Source organism: Macrotis lagotis, chromosome X, assembly GCF_037893015.1.
Source record: "Macrotis lagotis isolate mMagLag1 chromosome X, bilby.v1.9.chrom.fasta, whole genome shotgun sequence".
NCBI classification, from domain to species: domain Eukaryota; kingdom Metazoa; phylum Chordata; class Mammalia; order Peramelemorphia; family Peramelidae; genus Macrotis; species Macrotis lagotis.
Genome location: NC_133666.1, coordinates 94,653,640 through 94,675,863, shown reverse-complemented (window position 1 = coordinate 94,675,863; position 22,224 = coordinate 94,653,640). Strand labels below are relative to the sequence as shown.

Here is a 22,224-nt window from a genome sequence, read left to right as displayed (position 1 = left end):
AACTCAAAGCAGTTCTTAAATATGGACCACTTGGGCACTAAAGACTGCAAAGCATGAAATAAGCCTTCTGGGGCCAACCTTAGCTAGCTTATTTTTTTTTTTTTGAGAGTAAAAGATTTAGAAAACTTATAAAGATGATATTGGTCCTTCATTCTTGAAGAAGACCCTAACATCAGGGGAGGTGATACTATGACAAGAACATGAATTGGTTTTGCATGAGTGGATGCTTTGCTAAGTCATCAGTCTTGCTTTCCTCTCCACAGCCATCTGGGTCTAGTGGTCAGATATGAACCAGGATGACTGGAAGTGACCCAGGATGTGAGACAATCAGAATTAAGTTGACTTGCCAAGGTCATACAGCTAATAAGTGTCAAGTGTCTGAAGTTATATATAAACTCAGGTCCTCTTGACTCCAAGCTATCCACTGAGCTTTTCTCAGGAAAGTTGTTTGAGTGGAGGGCCAGGCTCTTGGGGCAGCTCCTACTAAACCAACACAGTGTTTTATACATTTTGATAAAATTCTTTATATAGTGATTGAAAATATGCTTGGCAGCATACAAGACATTTAAACTAAGGTTTTGTGAGTTTTTACCTGTTAGCTCTTTTCAGATCATTAACAAATTCAGCAGATTGCTGGTGTCGGATTTCACTGCTCTTTGTCAGTCTTTCCAAGGCACTCACAAGCTCCTGTACTCTGGCCTTCAGTTTCTTCTCCCTGTGTCAGAGGAAGAGGCATTCAGAGGCCTGATGAACATGAGTGTGATAATTATCCTAGTATCAGAATCAAGGTAGGTGATTCAGTTTACCAGAGGGCATTTCCCTCCTCCCCAGAATATCGTAGTGCTTTATTACCTATTTTTTTTCAGACAAGTAAAAGAAATGAACCAGAATTACTATTGGGTTTGGCCTAGGCTTAAGGAGGCACCTTTTGTTAGGCATCTCCCATAAATAATAATACACAGATAGTGTATTAGAATATATACAAGCTCTCTTGGTTAATGGCCCAGCTGATTATATAATTAAAAAGAAGACCCAATAATGTTTTGTGAATCAGAAGAAGGACAAAATGGTCTGGACCAGGAGTGTAGTTCAACTTCTAAAGGGAAGGCCAACTAATCAGCTCTATGAGAGAATATGAAACAACTATAAATATTATGCAAAAGGGAGAAAGAAATGGTAAAAATTACTTTCCACATAATATTTTATATGCTCCTTACAGCAACCTTGTGAATTAAATATTGATGGTCTTCCTCTCATTTTTATAGATAAAGAAAATATGGCTCAAAGAGGTTTAAATTACTTACTCATGCTAATACAGCTAGTAGATGGTACTGACAAGATTCAACACTGGTACTAAGCAAATTTCCATTACAATCTATCTCCCCTTTTCCCCATTTTTGACCTCTTGTTAAACAAGTTCAACTCTTGCATTATTCTCCTAGCTTGAATCCTTATCATCAGCCTTGCATCATTCCTAACAAATGTACTGCTAAACAGAGTTGGAGGGAAAAAAATCACACAACTGTTCTGATTAGGACTACTGCACGTTTATGTTACAAAATTTTGACTGGGACCTCACTACTGGAAGGTAGTCCTTCCACAGGGGTTCTTTGAAACTTTTTTGCTCTTCCTCAAGTCTCCCATCAGGGCAGCTAGGTGGTGCAGTGGATAGAAGATTGGGCCTAGAGTCAGAAGACTTATCTTCTGAATCCAAACGCCTCAGACACTTGGTAACTCTGTGATCCAGTTTGCCTTAGTCCTCATCTGTAATATAAACTGAAGAAGCAAATGACAAACCATTTCAATACCTTTGCCATAAAGAGAATAAAACTAAAAATGACTGAACAACAAATCTCCCATGGTTCCCTCTCCCCTCACCTTCAAACCTGAGAACATTTTCATTACCAGAAAAAAAAAAGCCATTCAATGTGAGCTCCCTCTTCTCTCTTCCTCATCTTATATCGCTCATATGTCTTCTGCCACTATCTCCTTCATCCTTATATGATAGGATGACCTTATTCTTTATCAAGGCTACACCTTCCATCCATTCAAGGGATCCATTCCTACCCTTCCACAAATTGCCTCCTCTATCACTATCTATTGGCTTATTCTCTGCAGCATGCACATGTTACCCCCTTCTTGGAAAAACAACAAAAACTCTTTCACTTAATCCTTTTATTTCTGTCCTTTGAAGTTAAACTCCTAATAAAGGCCATATACAATAGTGACTCTATTTTCTCTCTCTTAAGTCTTGGCACTCCAGCTACTGTTTTTATCACTTCATGCTGTACTACCTAACAAATGATTGCTTTGAAGCCAAATCCAGTGGCCTTTTCTCAATCATTATTCTCCTAGTCCTCAAGGTAATCAATGACACTTTATCATCCCCACTTCTTCATATTCTCTTTTCTTTAAGTTTCTGATGTGTAATGTTCTTCATTTTTGAAGAAGATGATGGCATTAGAAGGTGGTGCCATGAAAAGCACACGAATTGGATTTGAGTGAGGGGGGTGCTGTGCTACATGACCAGCCTTACTTTTTCCTCCACAGTCATCAACATAGCCTCACCAAGATTAAAGATAGCAGATACAGAATTGGTGGCATTGACAATGATGATAGTGCTTGTATTTATATTGAGTTTTAATGTTTGCAAAGTGCTTTACAAATATTATCTCATTCTTACAACAACCCTTGGAGGTAGGCTACTACCTATCACTTTATATACTAGCATAATAAAGACATTTCTGGGTGAAGCAATTATTTAATTTTCTGTTCATGGCATTAAATTTGCTCAGATCCCTTTGAGAAACTCATCTAAATGATCTTGAAACTTTGCAGTCAGCTCTGATAATTAAAAATGATGAGGTAATGAGGCTTAGCTTGGGAACAAATAATTAAAAACTCCTTGTAAAAATCTTTACATATACATTAGGAATCTGCTAATGGCTTTTCACATTTGACAGTATCCCATCTCATGGGATCCATTAACATCTACTGTGTATATCTGTGGGATTGAGAAATACGCACAGTCAGTTACTAAAACATAGAGTGGTATAACACAGTAGAAATGATAGGCTTATAGATCAACTATAAAGGACCTCAGTCACCATATACTCAAACCTATTAATTTTACAGCTGCTATACTATTGCCTAAGGTCACAAGGAGGAGGAAAGAGTGGAACTCAAGTCTTCTGACTGGGAAGGAAAATGGTACCTCCTTATCAATGACTTGTTAATGACCATGCTTATCAAATTTGCATATGACACAAAGGTGGGAGGAATAGTTAAAGGCAATGGATGACATGATCCAAAACAATCTAGATAAATTTTAGAGCATCAGCCCTCAGGCAACAGGCAGCCCTCAAAGTCCATTCATGCAACATTACATTTTATTATTATACTACTCATTGGTAATATGGGTTATGTTGTAGTCATAAATATTAAATCCTATGCGAGACCCCAGACAAGTTTTGGTTGAGCTATGTAGCCCAGAAGAGCTAAAAACTTAACACATCCTTTAAAGATATAAGGGCTAAATCTAATGAAATTAAATTCAACAAAGAAGACATAAACTTATTACTGGGTTCAAACAGTCAACATTACAAATAGAATGGGGGGGGGGGAGTTTAATTAAATTGTTTGAAAAATGTAATGCTCTCTGGGGGCTGCATTAAGAGAGGCATATTAGAGTTCCCAAGCTAGGTGCAAGTTTGAAAAATCTGTTGATAAACAGGAGAATATCCAGGAGTCAGAATTGTGAACAGCCTTTAGTCCAACCCATATGAAGACTAGATAGCATGGGAAATAAAAAAATTAAAAAGGTTGGGACATGATCCTGTCTATTTGAAGAAAGTTTGAATTTATTTGGCCACAGAAACAAAGAACAATGAGTGAAGGCTAAAAGAGAACAATTTAGGCTTTATGTCAGGGGAAAAAACCCCAAACACATCTAAAATACTAGAGCTATCCAGAAGTAAAAAAGACTGCCTTAATAACCAATCTATTGCAAACCATACCTAAAATGAAGCCTTATTTTTGTTTGATATGAATTGTAATATATAGCTGCTGAGTTTTCTTCTAACTCACTCTATAATTCTTTTGTAAATGACATGCCCATGATCAGACACACAGCAAGTTCTAAGCTGGGATTTCAACCTCAATTTCCTGCTAAGTATAGTACGTATTCACTATGTCACAATGCTTCAAGATGTACAAAGCAGTTTCTTCATTATAATTCTGTGATATATTATTACCCCTGTTTTGGAAATAAGGAAACTGACTGAGGCTTAAAGAAATGACTAGCAGAGTGACCCTATGTAAGTTAAGAGTCAGAGCCACAATTTGAATATGTGTCCTCTTTATGACTACATGTTAGTTTTCCAAGTTACAAAAAATTTTGTAGATGACAGCACAATAGTTTGGCTATTGTTTTAATATACCAAGATTTATATTTTTTGGTGGCTTACTGTGGTTTGTCATGGGGTACTTCAAAGGTTCCTCATTGTGCCAGATTTTTAAAGCTGTAGAGAATAACTTCTCATATAATTACTGTTGGGGACACCATATATCATTACAGAAGACTACACAGCAACTACTAAACCATTACATAAAAATGGGGCATTACACATGATGGTTTTATAATATTTTCTTAATGAAGAAATACTTCGGATTTTTTCAAAAAATCTCTTGAGAGAAAAAACTGGGATAAGAGATCTCTAATTCAATTATTCTCTTGGAGAAGATAAGATAATCATCTAGATGAGAACTTTTGAGATAGGTGACTAATGTAGACTAAATCATAATTGTTTGACCTCTATAGAGGTTTATATTAGAGAGCAGAACACCCTAGTACCAAAAAGTTTTGATTCATTCACTTATGCATTCAAAAAATATTTATTAGACATCAAATAGCTGTGTTGGGTACTAAGTGGCTTTAGAGATGAATAAAATAATCCTTTGCCTGGTGAGATTTATCTAGAAATCCAGCAGGGAAGAGAGGAAAAAAATACAAAAAGTTCACCAGTGGAAGCCACTAAGTACTATTAGAATTCAGGGATAGGAAGTTCATTTCTAACTGAGTTTCTCAAGAAAGGCTGCTATGTGAAGAAGAAAAAGTATGGCTTTGGAATAAGAAGATCTTCATTCAAACCATAGTAATCTTACTACTAGACTACTAAGGCAACAGCAAAGTATCTGAAAACACCCATACTTTATTTGGAGCAAAGAACTAAAAGCAAAAGGGTGACCCATCATTTGGGGAAAAGGGGGGAAATTATGAGATATGTAATGAAATAATATTATATAATCAACTTTGCAATAGCAAAAAGTACCGATCTGAACTTTGGGCAGGCTAAGGGGCAAGTTCACTTTTGTACCACTACTTGTCTTATCTGTTGTCCTGATGAAGTCAAAGCAACAGTTCAGCAACCTGGGGAATGACTCCAAGATCTTCTGGGTTAGAGAGATAGTCCATTCCTTGAGGGGTTGACTCTAAGCTCCCCTCTTGGTTGGGGATGGGTCTCAAATCTTAGACTCCTCCTCTAGGGGATCAGAGGAAAGCACTGATTTTCAAAACATGATGAAAGGGTTGAGGGAAGGGTTAGCGATAGGAAAATAGAAAGATCAGGTCTCTTTAAGATTTCAGCATTGGGGTGGCTAGGTGGCACAGTGGATAAAGCACCTGCCCTGGAGTCAGGAGTATCTGAGTTCAAATCCAACCTCAGACACTTAATAATTATCTAGCTGTGTGGCCTTGGGCAAGCCACTTAACCCCATCTGCCTTGCAAAAAAAACCAAACCTAAATAAAAACAAGATCTCAGCATTCTCTAGCAATTACAACTGCTAAGGCCCTAATCTTAACCCAGGGGCTGAGTTCAACATACTACAGGAATCTAGCTTCCAATCCAACAGAATTTATTCCATAGTTTTTCATTTGATCATTTGTTAGATCTATTATATTTTTTTCTTTATATTTCTGATCATTACCAGATCTGGCACTATCTGAGATCCTTGTTAGGCAAGCTGGACTGCTGGGCTTTCTCCTACTCTGTCATCTTGACCGATTTCTCTATTAAGCATTTACTTTATACAAGGCACCATGCTAAGGATTGCAGTTCTCAAAAAGGTCACAAGAAGGCAGGAGAATAACATGAAAATAGCTAAGTACGTTTAAGATAAACCTATTTTGTCTTATCTATCCTCTTTATCTGCCTGTCTCTTTATCCTCTGTCTCACGGGAGTCCATGAGGGAAGCACTAGCTGTAGGGATGGATTCATGTGAAAAGACCTCTTACAGAAAGAAGGCTTTGAACTGAGACTTCTAAGAGACCAGGGAAGCAAGGAAGAATGGGTCAAGAGGGAGAGAATGGCAGATGGGAGGGGGTGGGGTGGGGGGACAGAAAATGGTTATTTCTCATTGTTACAGCTTCCTATTTTTCCAGAACAGTAGAAGCACAGGCCAGTTATTTTTCAAAAATTAATCTTTGCCCAGCTGGAATGTAAAAAACAGGTTAATAAGACAGGGGCATTAGCACCCAATACTATTTAATGTTTTATCAGGATATCTGGCATATTTGTAATTATATAAATGTGTGGCACATTGCAGCTTCCTAAATGAACAGGAGGAAAGGAAGTATTCTTGCATATGGTTGAATCAGTATTGGAGAAATATTGTAGGGTTAAAACACAATTTGACAGTAAGTTTAGTTCTGAATTCTAAGGGCTTTTATTTTAGGACCAGGCAACAAAAGGTAGATGTAAAGTCATCCGTCAGTTTACCATGACAGCCTATAGAGTCTTTTTCTGGTGGATACCTAAGCAAATCCACTAAAAACCAATCTGGTGTTGGCACTTTGATGCCCTACTTCATGGGGAAGTATTTGACTGACACACCTACCTCTATAAACTAGTCTGTTTACACTTACCACTTGGCTGATTGACAGATACAAAATTACATTCATGGAGTGTGCAAATTTCCAGTTATCCAAATAGATACTGGCCCTGGCGGATACATTACTCACATGCATTCACATGAGATCAGACACATACTCACCAAAGGACATTCTGTCAGCAAACTGAAGGTGGAATGCCTAACAAGGTCAGAACAGACTTTGAGAGGCATAAGATCGCTCCAGATTAACTGTGTGACTGTGAGTAAGCAACTAATCTTTTCAAAGCTATTCCTATATATGTCTCAGAATGTAGGGAAAAATCAATTAAAAATTTTTTATTAGTTTGAGATCCTAGGAATGAAGCTATGTAAATACAAGTAGATATCCTATCTAATAGGAATGCATTTTTAAAAATATCTTTGTGACTTCTGTGTTTATGATATAGTGTATCAAATAACTATAGGAATTAATTTGAGTAAATGAACAGACGCAGCACAGACATTAGTTGTAGGAACCAGTTATACTCAGTTTGGAACAAAACCAAAACCCTGCTGAACCCAAAAATTAAAACAGCAAAAGCCTCAGCATGTATATCAGAAATCTGATAATACAGATGGACCTTAAAGGTAACTCTAGAAAAAGCAGAATGAGAACAGATGGTGGTTTAGATTTATATGTGTAATCTCAGGAAGTTTTAATTTTAATCTAATTAAGTACCATTCCTGACAGTAGTACAAAAGTCAATAAATAGTTAAAAAAAACGGGTAGTGATCAACCTTTATGGGCTTGCTCATTCCATCAATGCAGTAATTGGGGACAATTTTAGAGCATCTGTGATGGAGAATACCAAATGTATCTAGATCAAGAATTGTGGAGTTATAAGACTATTACTTTTAATTTTAAAAAAACCCACTATCTTATATAATTTCACTATCTTTTATATTTTGTTTTTTCCTTAAGAAAATGATTTCTCTCAACACATTCAATTTTGATCAGTGTATAGCATGGAAAAAATGTAAAGACTACCAGACTGCCTTCTGTAAGGGGGCAGGGGAGGGAAGCAAGATTGGGGAAAAGTTGTAAAATTCAAAAATAAAAAACTGCTATGACTGTAAAAAAAAGTTAAAAAAAACTGCAGAAATATCTGAACAATTTGGCCTTGACTTATACTGAAATTTCAGGAAAAGAAAATGACACTGTTAACCTTACAAATGAGTCTTATCCAAAACTGAAACAAAATGATTACCCACAATCTCAACTGAAGCCCAGTATAGGGCATATCAGAGGTCCAAGTGTAATTAGGGAGTTTAGAAATTACTAATTTCAATTATTAATTTTATAGATAAAGAAGCTGAGGCCCAATGAGTTAAGGTAACAAAGCCTGGTAATCTGATTTTAAAGTTAATGCTGCTTTTTCAATACAGCATTACCTGTGCTCTTTGGTAATTATTTTCTAACCTAACTTATTTGATGATTTATATTCTTACCTAAGTATCTTTTATTATGGATTGTAAAATGTCCTAATTCTAATCTCTGGGGATCAAAACTCACCAAACTCCCAGCAATTTTTTCTTTTCTTTTTTAATGGGGATGGCATGGATAGATTTGGATCTATGTTCATTGGCCTAGGAAACTTCCAATGAATAGATCTTCAAATTACAGACTTGGAGAATGGTCTGAGTTAAGTAATTTGTCCAGGTTTTTCTGAATCCAACACTGGCTCTCTATCTACTAGGCAACATTGCTTCTAAACTAGAAATGAGTAATAGCTAACATTTTACATAACACCTTAAGGTTTATGAATATTATTTCATTTTTAACTCAGACAACCCTGGGAGATGGGTGGTGTAATCTTTTTTATAGATGAGAAATAGAAGTACAAATAATGTAGAGAATTGTGAACTAACAGAAACAAAATCTTGCAAATGTGTGGAGGTTCCTACTCTTGAGATTCTGCCTCTCTTAGACACTGTTGACTGTATCCTGTCTCCCCTTGACTTGTATCTTGTCCTCCATTTCCACTTTGACTTGGGCCTGGACACTGGCAGGCAGGAAATGACATGTTAAAAGACCACACCCCCAAGACCACCCTCTGTCCAGCCTATAGTGGAGGGGTATTTAACAGTATGCAGCACCCATTCGAGCTCTCTTGCTTCTGGCCTCCTAACCGGAAGGATGGGCTTTCCTCTGGCTCTTCATTAAAGCATGTAGAGCTCCATGGGCTTCATCATGTGGCCTGATTAACCCAAGCCTCATGGCTGCCTGCTGTTTTCTCTCTCTCCCCCCTTCCCCCCCTTTTCCAAACTTCAGTGAGCCTGCCAGCTGACCTGCCAAATCCCCATGGCTTTTCCTTAAACTCTTGACTTTACCTATCATTTTCTTATGTGTTATAACTTCTTTTAATAATTTTTTATTTTCTTTCCACCCTTGCTTTCCCAAGTCTGAATAATGATTCCTCATAGGCAGAACCAAACTCAAGAAGCCAGCAACTACACATAGCTTAAGTGACTTGCTTAGCTTAATACAGCTAATGACTATTGGAGGCTAATTTGAATCTTCCTCACTTCAGGTCTGGCCCTCTATCTACTTTGCCACTTGCCTATGAAAACTATTTTTAAAAGTAATAGTTTTTCATTGATTAGAGAGAGAATGAATAAATTATGTTATATTATATATAAAACATTCCATACATTTTATGCCATAATATAACAATAATATAAAATATAAGGGTTAAGTAAATGCATGTACTTTTAGGGGATTTATTTGAATGTTTGTAAGGGAAGTATTTCTTCTGTCAAAACAACATCTACCCAGTTAAATTTTTTAAATAGTTAATGGTTTGGAATTTATGGCTTTATGTATAATCTTTCTTTTTCTTTTATTTCTTTTTTCCTGTGGATAATTTTAAGCTTAGATTTTAAAATTATCTGCAAGGCAAACAAAGGGATTAAACTCTATCTTGGTTGTAATTTAATATATTTTTTCTTAAACCTGTTCATCTTGTGAAAAACAAATTAAAGGATAAAACTAAAAACAAAATTAGTCCTCACACTTTCCTATCATATATTCTAAATGCATCTATTTCAGTTATAGTATAATGACAATGAGTTTGTTTCTTTCTCTTGTTCTATAGGATCTTGTTTGTTAGATTTGAATTTCCTGGTTCTTTGATGAGAGATTCATGCTGATTGGAGATGGTCTACTTACAATACACACTTTAACAGAAAAAAAATAACGCCTCTTTAATGACTACTCCTCTAATCAATAGAACCTGCATTTTGTGCTTATTTCATCTCCACCAAAAAAAGGCTTGTGGTATTTGGGAGATTTGAAAAATCAGGATTTATAGGACAGAAAATTAAATGGCTCACTTGAAAACGGTGGATTCTGAACCTGTTCTCCAACATAAAGCAATTACTCCTTGCAGGGAAATCAATAGGTTATATAGCTGGCTTCTTTCTCTCTCAAAAAGTAATTATAATTATTAATTACATAGCCACAGAAATTGGTAGCAACAACAAAAACTCTTTATCTAGGGTAACTTGGAATAAAAGGAAAAAAATAGAGAGGGGGTTGGAACAAAAAGGAGAATCACTCCACAGCAACAACCTTCAACTGCTCAGATTCTTTAGATTTGAGAGCAGTACATCTTTTCTTCTTACTGAAAGGTCAAAATGGATTCAAGCTTTTTCAACATTATTTTCAACTTCTTCATAAAGATTGAAATTTTCAAAGTACAAATTGGTAATAGCAAAATGGTCAAGGAAGTACTAGCTGTACCACCCTGTCTATGAGGAGAGCCCCAATGATCCAAAAAATCTGGCCAATTAGTTGATAAAATGAAATAAAATCTGATTCTAGTCACCAAGAGCTACCTACCGTCGCAGTGCATTGGTAACTTCTGCTGACAAGTCGCTTTCGCTGAATGTTGTCCTCAGCTCAGTTAGTGATAGCACAGATGAAGTTCCATCCATATACTCCTGAAAACAACACAACTGGCTGTTAAATATAACTTTTGGACAGTCTTAGAAACTTGAACCTGCTCTATAAAAGCAAACAAATGAAGTAGCAAAAAATGCATCTTTATCATGCTGAAGAGAAATTAAGAGAAATGAAGAGTGAAATAAATAGAATCAGGCAACACAATATAACAAATTAAAATATAACAAAATAATTTATACAAAAACATCTTTTTGAAGGCAATAAACTTTGAAAGACTTAGGAACTAGTTCATATGACCAACCAGAATTCCAAAGCACTCTTGAGAAAACATACTAACAATCTCCTGATAGGTGAGGGACTCAAGATGCAGCCTGAGATATTTATGTATGTATGTATGAATATAAATATATCACATGTATTTTGAACATGTCTAATAGTTTTATGTGTTTACTTGAGAATTTTTAGGGGTAGTTTTGCTTTCCTTTCTCAGCTGGAGTTGAGGAGGTTGGGACAAAAGCAAAAGTATATTTGATGAAATTAATTTTAAAAATACTGATTTTTAAGCCAGGATGCCTAGAGTGAACTTAAGGATCATAGAACTTTCAGAAGAACTCAAAAACATGAACAACATAATACAAGAAATAATCGAAGAAAATTGATCCTCACTTCTGAACAGAATCCTAATCAAAAGACTCTACAAATTCTCCCTGGAAAAACGAAAAAAATCTAAGCTATAAACTCCAAGACTAATTAAATTTAATTGTAATTTTTTTTTTAGGTTTTTGCAAGGCAAATGGGGTTAAGTGGCTTGCCCAAGGCCACCACAGTTAGGTAATTATTAAGTGTCTGAGGCCAGATTTGAACTCAGGTACTCCTGACTCCAGGGCTGGTGCTCTATCCACTGCCGCCCCTGTGTTATTGAAATTGTAATGGAAAGTTTTACAATATGACTAGGAAAGAAATTTCAAAATATGAAGAAAAAAATTTGAATAAGGAAGTCTTATTTTGCACCCACCAGTAATAGCAGATGAAAATGGGATGTGTTCCAAAGAGCAAAGCAATTCAAGATACAATCCAAGGTAATATCCCTTCAACCCTTAGCCTAATCATCAAAGGAAAAATGAACATTCACTAAAAGGGATATTTGAAACATTTTTACAAAGAAAACTCAATAAAAAGCAAGTATGAGACTGTTCACTTTTCAAAGACAAGATAGAAAAACTAAGGCAATCACAAGTGGCTAAATTATATCCAAGAAAAAGGGAAAGAAAAGTATAACACTTTTGAGGATGAAAAAAAACAATATTTTTGAGATCATTAAGAAGTTTCTTAAAATACAAGAAGAAATAGAGATAAAAGCAGAATTGAAATAGAAGTGAAAGCAGTTATAAATCTGACACAGGATGAACTAGTAAACTTTACTAGTAAACTTTGTCTTTTGTGGAACTTCACTGAAGAATGGAGAAGGGGACCTGAAAGGGAAAAGAAAGAAGGAAAGAAAGAAATGTATCATATTCCCTATTCAAATAAACATAAAATAATGAACAGACAATGATAACTGTTATAGTGTTTCAGGACAAAGGAGATATGAGAAAATGGGTAAGGTGGCAATATTAGAGGTTGCAGTAGGCAGAAAGAAAGGCACCCCCCCCCCCGGCTTATTTAGTCGTGAGAGGAGTTCTACAAAAGAATTCTCCCCTGTAGGGAGAGAGGTGTTTCATAATGATGAGCTGGGGACTTTACCATGTGTGTAATTTGCAAGAATTTTTGTTTTTGCTCAGAGAAACTTATGAGAGAATGTTGTGCCTCCACAGATGGCACCTTGTCTCAGCATATGAGGACTCCTAAATTGGGGAGGGGGAATAGTGATACCTAAAAGGGTGGAAGGTCATAGAATCAGAAATTATTTCATGACAAATGCTGGGAAATCAGAGATAGAAATGGTTTTACATCAAACATAAAGAAAAATCTGTAACATGGAGCAGTACTTTTATATTCTCTATCTCCTCCAATAATGGATACTTCTAAGAGTAAGCACAATTGAAAAAAGGTGTGTGTGGGGGGGGAGTGAAGGGGAAAGGGACAAATTGCCAAGGCAACAAAATAAAATTTTTTTAGAATACTGCCCATTTGCACATACTTCAACAAATTATTAAAGAAAATTGGACAGACCAGAGAGGGAAGTGAAAGTAGAAGTTATCTCATGAAACAGGATTCAAAATGAGACCACTTAGAAATGTCATAGTTAAAATCTAGAGCTTCCAAGTACTGCAAATAGCCATAAAGAAAGGAGGTAAGGAACCAGAGTCAACATCATAAAAGATTTAGCAGCCATGCTTATTGAGGACTGGCAAACTTGTCCAACAATTATTCAAAAAGGCAAAAGATATAGGCCTGCAACCAAGAATAATTCACCCAGAAAAAATAGTAATGAAAATACAAGAACTAAGACAATTTGAAGCAGAAATATGGTAATAAATGTAAAAAAGTAAAGACAAGTAACTGAAAAAAGATTTATGAAGTATTTATAAAGATTTATAAAGGATGAGAGTGACTCAAAATCAACCAAAGTGGTCTGGGTAAAAATAGATGGCTAGATTGCTAGAGGTGCTGAGTTTCATGACCAAGTCATGTTCTCAGCAGGAAGAGAAGACGATCCCCCCCCCCCCAATAATTGTTCACCAATTATGAAGTGAACATCCTCTTTTCTGAAAGTATATTAAGGCATCAAGTCACCAAATCCTTGGTTGCCAAGAGGAGCCAGCAACCATGAATTTATCTCTCAGGTTTTTTTTGTTATCTTAGAAGAGATATGCTTTGTGGCTGCATGGGACTTTCCTATCAGACTTGTAGCTGAAACCCTATAAATGTGTGGTCTCTACAACTAGAATGTGCATTCTTTGTGAAAAGGAGTTCTTATTCTTCAATTTGTGTTGCTAGCATTTAGAACAAAATAGTCCTAGATAGTAGGTAGTTTTTAATAGTTGCTTCATGGGACAGAGGTGTTTTCCCATCTTTTCTTTTTGGCAATGTGTGGTTCATTTGCATTTCTCTAAATCTAACAACATCAACAATTGAATATTTTATAGTTGCTGCTCTTTCCATTTACACTGTTGTTATTTTGTATACTGTTTTCTTGGCTCAACTTATATCACTCTGCTTGGTTCATGTAAATCTTTGTTGAGGTCTTTGAAATGTTCAGGGAAGACTAATATCTCTGGTGTGAATGCTTGCCAATCCCTTTTCAGAGTTGCTCATCCATCTTTGGTGTCCACCTCTCATTCAGTGTTCAACTATGGCTCTAAGAAACTGTAGCAGGTGAAGCATGATATCCTGGCAAAACTGTTCCAGTAGAAGTCCAGTAGACCTCAAACTTGTCAGTAAGTTAGAAAAGTACCCCAAGTACCCCAAGCAGGAAAAATGGGTGAAAGAGCACTTTGTTTATATACATACATACATATATATATATATATATATATATATATATATATATATATATATATATATATATATATATACACACACATATATATATGTATATATGCAACTCTACTCTGTAGGATGTTGAGAGCTTAGTCAGACATTGAAGATGCCTAGGTCATTAACTGCATGAAGACTGATGTGACTGTGACTGATGACTTTGCAGAACTCTGCCTCACTTTATTTCAATTCAATTCACACACAAATCAAGACACCATCTCATAATATCATGTTTTTTTCTTTAAAATTTTATTTATTTAAAGCAATGTGATTAAGTGACTTGCCCAAGGTTACACAGCTAGGCAATTATTAAGTGTCTGAGGTCCGTTTTGAACTTAGGTCATCCTGACTCCAAGGCCGGTGCTTTATCCACTGAACCTCCTAGCTGCACTTTGCCATTGGTCTTCTTAGAAAAATAAAGGATGAACACCACTTTGTAAAATGGGATGACACACTTAGAGGTGGGGGAAGAAATGGTAAGAGCAATTCCAGGGATGTTAAAAAAAAAAGACTTTATTTTTAGAATAAAGTTATATTTTCCTCATTTGCTGATGCTAATATTTTTCTGATTTAGGATTCTTTTTTCTCTTTTGCCTTTATGTCTTCAGTTATTTTTGCTTTAATCCACTTTAAGACAAATCTGTTTCCATAGTTCCCCTAGCCTCAGTCTCTTGAATCTCATCTGTTTGTCACCCCTATGCCCAGTTAATTTAGTAATTCTTTTATCTTTCATCTCAGTATCTAATTCTTTCTTTTTTCTTTCAATTAATTTTAAAAATTCCCCTTTTCTCTCCTTTAATTTTTTTTTGCTGTTTTTTTCCCAATTTCTGTGCTTTGGGGGGCGGTGACTTGCCCAAGGTCATACAGCTAGGTAATTATTAGGTGTCTGAGTCTAGATTTGTACTCTGGTCATCCTGTCTGCAGGGCCGGTACTCTAGTTGCCCCTGTGTTTGTTTTTTTTTTAAGATTTTTCTCCCTTCTTTTTTCATCCATTGTCTTTGCTTTTTTTCTTTTTTTGGCTTCTGTAAGTTTTATTCCTTGATTTATGGTACCTAATGGTACTTGTTTATTCCTTCTTTAGTTTCTGTGTTACTTCATTAGAGTAACAATCTTGCTATCTCTTCTAGAGAAGGCAAAAATTACTTTACCTCTTCATAGTTCTTGTGTAGGAGAGTTTTGAGACATTCTTGAGAAAATGCTTAGTTCTTGTTGTTCCAGAGATCTTTTCTTCTTTTTTAGTGGATAAGATTTGAGGAGACAAAATAGATTTTTGTTAATTAAAAATAACAATTAAAACTTAAAAGATTAAAGGGCATGTGACACTTAGAAAACCAATGAAAGCCTGTTGGAACAGTTTGGCAATGAAGGTGATTATTCTGTGATTTGATGGCCAGTCAAGCAGCTGGAAAAGAAGAGCATGATACAATTGATGTATTTCAGTAGTAGACAATAGGCATTTTTTGAGAAGAGAACCTACAACTTTATAACTATGCTCTCAAAAAACCCCCAATATATTCACAATTAGACTTCTTCAGTATAGAGTTCTTTCTTTAATTCCCTTCCACAGTTCTTTTTTTTTCTATGATATTGCCTTGTACATCTTGTCCTGAATTCCTTTTTTCTATTGTGTCTCACTCTTAGAAAGACCTTTTCTGGTAAGAGGTTATGATGATAAAATTACTACCCCATTGTAAGAATTTTCCTATGACTCTGATAATATAATTCATTACTACTTCTTGCCCTCCCTACAGTTATTTCTACTGAATTTGCCATGAAACCTCTTTGGATTATGTCTTCCCAATCTTCTGGTTGTCAATTGTCCCCAGAAACCGATTCTTTTCTTGAAACAAGATTCTGTTCATGGATGATGGTCTAAGCACCAAATCTGTTCATATAATACCTATCATAAAAGCCTACTTTTCTACTATAGACTATCTCTACATAGAAACATTCTGCAGTAGGATCCCTTCCCAACTCTAAATTGAGATTTACCTCTTTTTTCACCTTGTTTTTTTTACCCTTTTCACCTCACCCATTTTTCTTTTTGTTAGTTTCTCCTCATTGAAAAATTACAGGAGTAATCATTTCATTGTTAACTTGATTATTGAACAACATATATTCTCCTCCGTTCTGATTTATGTGCCCTTCCATTCTGCTGTTTAGTACTATAATAAACAGATTCACCAGAAGGTAGGAATGTTGTGAGATTTAGTCTGTAATTTTCCAGGTCTGTTTGAAGCAGGGAACAGAGACAATGCTGCATAACCTCTTAAGGCTTTTCTATATTGTGGAGGGCATCCTCTATTCTCTACCTCATTTCCTAAGGTCATTCCTTAGGAAAAGCTTAGTACATGTACAATGAGTACTGCCTTAGTCACTCCTTGAAGACCACCCCCTATGGCACAGCATTGGCAAATAGCTGGAGCTAGGTGCTAAATTGCTCCTCAAGTACATTTCCTGCTCACTAGTAAGATGTTTGAGCAGACTTCCACCAACTTCATTCCTTTCTTCCTTTATTTTGTTTTTCTCCTTGCTAGAAGCAAACTGTCTAGATCTCTCAATCTCTCCCTCTCTAAACTTCCCATGTGGCCTTCTGGCCATGTGGCAGGCTAGAACTATGTTAATCTTCTGTTCTCTTCTCTCCACTTCTTTCTCCTCAGTTTTAACTTGACAAACTCTTTTCTGCCTTGTAACTAACAATATGGCTCCAGCTCCAACCTGGACCCAGATGGATCTAACTTGGCTGTTTCTGTTTCCTTTCCTCTTTCCTTTTTTTTTTTAAGGTTTTTGCAAGGCAAACAGGGTTAAGTGGCTTGCCCAAGGCCACACAGCTCCTCTTTCCTTTAAACACTGTTGTGAATCAGCATGTCATTTAAGTAGCTTGCCATCTTGCTGCCTTCTCCAGAGCTTAATCTGTGAACTGTTAGCTGTCAAGTGGGTTATATAAAGTAACTTGTTAACTTTCTGTAATAACATGTGAACCTTGCAGTAAACTGAATGAAAATTTGGCTTTTTTTAACTATAGGGGGCAGGTGGTCTATCTGTGAGTTTTTTCACTTTAGAAAAAGCTCCCTTTCTCTGAGGTCACCCCATTTTTTTCATCATCATGGACCTCCCTCCATTTTCTGCTATTGATTTCAGCTTTCATTTACCTTTGTCTCCTCATGTACTTTTAGAAAGCAATATCTTAAGGGATTCTCTGTTTTTTTATTATTCTTGTTTTGTTGTTAACCTCTTATTTCTCTGAAAAGGTTTTTTTCCCTTTAGGTGAATTTGTTTTATTAACTGTAACTCCTTGATTGCTTTATATGTATATCTCTTGTTTATCTTTCACACTCAAAGATGACCAGTGACATCATAAAGGTCCTGATTTGAAGTTAATAAATTAGGTTAAAGTAAGACAGAGAGGGGCAAAATCATCAGCCTCACAGTCATTGGCTAAAGGCTAACTTGGCCTTTTAAAATTAGGCTAGGTGGCACAGTGGATAAAGCACCAGCCTTGGAGTCAGGAGTACCTGGGTTCAAATTCGATCTCAGACACTTAATAATTATCTAGCTGTGTGGCCTTGGGCAAGCCACTTAACCCCACTGCCTAGCAAAAACCTAAAAATAAATGAATGAATGAATGAATGAATGAATGAATGAATGAATGAAATTAAAGTCTTTCTCAGATCTCAGATTGTCTGAGACATTACTCAATCAATGACTAAGTGAAAGAATTGAGACAAAAGATGGTCCTATCAGGGAAGGGAAGACTCAGTTTCAGGCCAGAATAGAAAACAGTTACTATTTGCATTCACTCTTAAATTAGCAAAACCCAAACAATGAGAAACAAAGTTGGGGGCCTTTTATTGGCCATTAAAGGAAAGACCGAGTGATTTACATTTAAAGACATAGTTAAATAGTTCTAATTGAATTGCAATGGGCTTTTTTTTTATACTCTTTTTTGTCAGTTATAAGATAAAGAATAAATTGCCCTATTTTTTAAGGAAAAAATAATAAAATAAACATTATAGGGTTCAGTATTCCTTTTCCCCTTATACAATTGCCTAGATCTTGCCCTAAATCCTACTTGCAGAAAATGGCGATGCAAACAATTACTGCTGCTGCTGTGTGTGTTTGTAATCTTTCTTGTATTTCAAATTCCTGGGATGAATTTTGTAAAGTTTGTTCCTTTGAAGGAATTCTTCAATACTTCTTCACTTATTGAAAAGCTATCTTTCTAAATTATATTATTGTCTGCAAGGTATGTCACTGTATTTACATTTTTCCATCCCCTTCTTCAGTTTATAGTGAATGCAACGTAATCTTGTATAATTTAAATTTTGTTTCCTTTAAATTTTGAATTTTTTTCTCCTGGTCACTTGCAGAATGTTTTAGAATTAGAAGTATTAAATTAAAACATTATGTATCTGAGAGTTTGCAGCATAAAATTTTTTCTCTGGAAGTGTTCTGAGGATTCCTTTAATCTCTCCTTCATCTCCCCTCCCAGTTTTGTTGAAGAAGAAATATCCAGTTTTTTATTATTAAGAAAATATTATTTGTGCTTGTATGAAAATTTGAGGATTCCTTCTGCAACAAAAACCCTAATCATATGCAAATTCCCTTTAATTGTTCAATGTAACCTCACTATTAAATGTGAATTCCCCAAGAAAAAGAGCAACCTCAGCTCTTCCCTCTACCCCTCCTCCAGCTTCTGCCTCTCAGTCTATTAAAGTGAGTACCTGATCCCACTAACTTAGAGGATGTAGGGTCCCCCTTTAACCTGCTTACCCCCTGACTCTTCTCTGCGCTGGAAATGGACCTGACTATAAAAGTTGGATGCACATTTTGCTCCAGGTTGTACTCATTCACTTGATTCTAAGCCCAGTCACTTCTTATGACTGTTTGCCTCAGGGATGTCTGTCCTTAAGCAACTTACTATCTCCACAGAAAAAGCTTAATCTGTGAAACAAGAAATGTGATGAATTTTGCAGGCTTGTGAAATAAAGAATCTGAGCTTTTTTATACCTTTAGGGCTAGTCCTTAGTTTTTCACTTCCAAGAACCCTAATCTTTGTGGCAGCACTATCAAATTCCCCATTGTAACTTTTTGCCTGTATTCAGAAATTACAGTCATTTTTCTTGCCACTGTAACCTTTTTTTTAGGGAGATCAGTGCCTTAAGTTCTTTCTATGAATCTTATCTTCAAAATCAACATATATATATATATATATATATATATATATATATGTGTGTGTGTGTGTGTGTGTGTGTGTGTGTGTGTGTGTGTGTTAGGTTTTTGCAAGGCAAATAGGGTTAAGTGGCTTGCTCAAGGCCACACAGCTAGGTCATTATTAAGTGTCTGAGGTCACATTTGAACTCAGGTACTCCTGACTCCAGGGCTGATGCTCTATCCATTGAGCCACCTAGCGGCCCCCAAAAATCAATATATTTTGCTAGTATAGAGATTGTGTTTTCTTTGAAAAATATTGCTTTTAGGGGAGGCTAGGTGGCGTAGTGGATAAAGCACTGGCCCTGGAGTCAGGAATACCTGGGTTCAAATCCCGTCTCAGACACTTAATAATGACCTAGCTGCGTGGTCTTAGGCAAGCCACTTAACCCTATTTGCCTTGCAAAAACCTAAAAACAAAAAACAAAAATGAAAAATATTGCTTTTTACTTCTCTTTATATAGACTGTCTTTTATTTCTGTATTTGTATTTCCAACCAGTCTCCTTTTCCTTTTGTGAAGATTTGCAACCATTGATTTGAGTTTTTGTATTCAACCAATTATTTTTTGTTTTCAAAAATCTTGTTTCTGTCTTAAACCATTCAGGAACACCCTGCTGGGATATATACTTTCTTAGAGACCTCAGTTTTCTTTTCAACATTATTGAGAGATATTTGCTCTCCTTTAGATAATATAGAGGATTTTTTACTGTCTGTTAACTAATATACATTTAAGGCCTTTTTCTTTTTTTATAAGTTTCCTTCTTTCTGGTGTCTTTGGCAATTGTAGTCTTTTTCCCCCTACCAATCACCTTCTGAGTTTGACTCCTTTGACATGACTTGAGGGCTGGGCCTCAACTCTATCTCAGTTTCCTTCAATGTCAAAGAATTCACTTTTCATCCACCTGAATCCCTGCCCCAAGTAACTTTTTGAGATCACTTAAAAGCTGGGGAAAAAAAGAACTGTCCTCAGTTGGATTTCAGGTTTCCTTAGTGTTGGGTCTAGGGGTACCCCAAATAATCTTTGATGCCATACCTGCATTCTCTTTTCCTCAGTTGCTAGTCTAATACTTCTGTAGCACAGTACTCTGTGACATTCACATCCTAGGGAATTCCCCAATCTCCATGACATGATCCAAGAAGCCAAGGAACTTATTAGGATAACATAAATTAAAAATGAATTTAAAACAAAGAAAACTAAACCATTATCCCTTTTGTATTTACATGCTACTCTCTTCCCCACTGGCTGTCATTCTCGGACAGGCCTGTGCAAAGTGATACAACATAATTCAATGCTATTCCCCCCTCATGCTACATGGAAAGATATAAGCCAGAATTATGTTCTGTTGTCTTTTTCTTTGTTTTTTTGATTTGTTCTTTTGTCCACCAATCATTTAAGATTAATTTATTTACCAAATTACTTTTTAAGCCTTTCTACAATTGATAAATTGGGCATATAATTTTTAAAAAAGAAATGATTTGAAATTTGAAATCTTGAAAAGAAGAATTAAAAGCAAAAACCTACTGAATTAATAAATAAAACTAAGATATGTTTATTTTTCTAAGGAAAGAAATAAGCCAAAAACACAAACTATTATTAGCTAATTTGATTAAGAGGAACATCAAATTTACCAGCATCAAACATTAAAAAGCAAAACTGATAGCAATTAAAAATGAAATAAGAAAAATTAATAAATTTTAGCTATCAAAAATTGTTAATGAGAGAAATGGATAAACTTTGATAATAATATAAAATGCTTATTATAATAGAATAAAAAATGCAGACTTTAGATAACCCAATCCTATAAGAAGAAATCAAACAAGTTATATGCAAATTCCCAAAGAAAATAACCCTGGAACCAGTTGGATTTGTAATTAAATTCTACCAAATATTAAAAAAAATGGTGGGCAGAGCCATAATGGCAGCATGAGAATAGCCTTTCCTAGGAGCTCTCTCATAAATATTCCAAAAACCTTAAAATTAAGGTTCTGTCTAAATTTTCAAGAGACAGAACCCACAGAAAAATCCAGTGAGGCAATTCTCAAGCCCAAGGTAGCCTGGAAAATCATGGGAAAACTCTGTTCCACAGGGGTGGAAGGGGTGGCAGCACAACTAGGATTATCAAACCAGAGCAAAGGAGCTCCACTCTTCCCAGAACAGCCCGCTGGGCACCTAGGCACCTGGGAACCTGGCAGCAGAAGCAGTTTCTTGACCTGGCAACCCAGGGAAAACCAGGTACACCTTGGAAGATCAGTGGGGAAACCTCAGCCAGAGTGAATGGGAACCAGCGTGGCCCTCATCACAGCCCAGATTCCAGGAAACCGAAGCAGGTGCACAGAGCCACCTGACAGCAAGCTGCCTGATAGCTGCAACCACAGTGTTCAGTCCACAGAAGGTAAGGGGATGGAGGGAGACTATCAAGGCCTCTCCTCTGGCCTTAAAGAGATGACTCTTGTGCTTTGTCCATATTCAGACCCTGGTTGCAGTCCATATTCAGACCTTATTGCCATCCACAGACCAGAGCACAGGCAGGAGAGCAATCAGAGCCTCACATGCTGAGGTCTCTGGTGGGGGGGGGGGTGTCCCAATAATACTCAAATGCTCGGGAAGCACCCCAAATCAGGCACATCCTGGGGAAAGGAATAAACAGAAAAAATAAAGGAACCTGATCACAGACAATTATTTTGGTTCCATGGAAGAC

The 22,224-nt window shown here is 36.2% G+C and overlaps 1 protein-coding gene across 4 annotated transcripts in view; it reads right to left on the bottom strand.

Moving 5' to 3' along the window:
* MCC (MCC regulator of WNT signaling pathway) overlaps positions 1 to 22,224 on the bottom strand; it is a 219,108-nt gene that overhangs the window by 9,937 nt on the left and 186,947 nt on the right. For all 4 annotated transcript variants that reach the window (XM_074202759.1, XM_074202757.1, XM_074202758.1 and 1 more), the window contains 2 exons: positions 10,771 to 10,871; positions 593 to 715 (listed from right to left, as the gene is read on the bottom strand). In XM_074202759.1, coding sequence (XP_074058860.1) covers positions 593 to 715; positions 10,771 to 10,871 — 224 coding nt within the window. The remainder of the gene's footprint in view (positions 1 to 592; positions 716 to 10,770; positions 10,872 to 22,224) is intronic.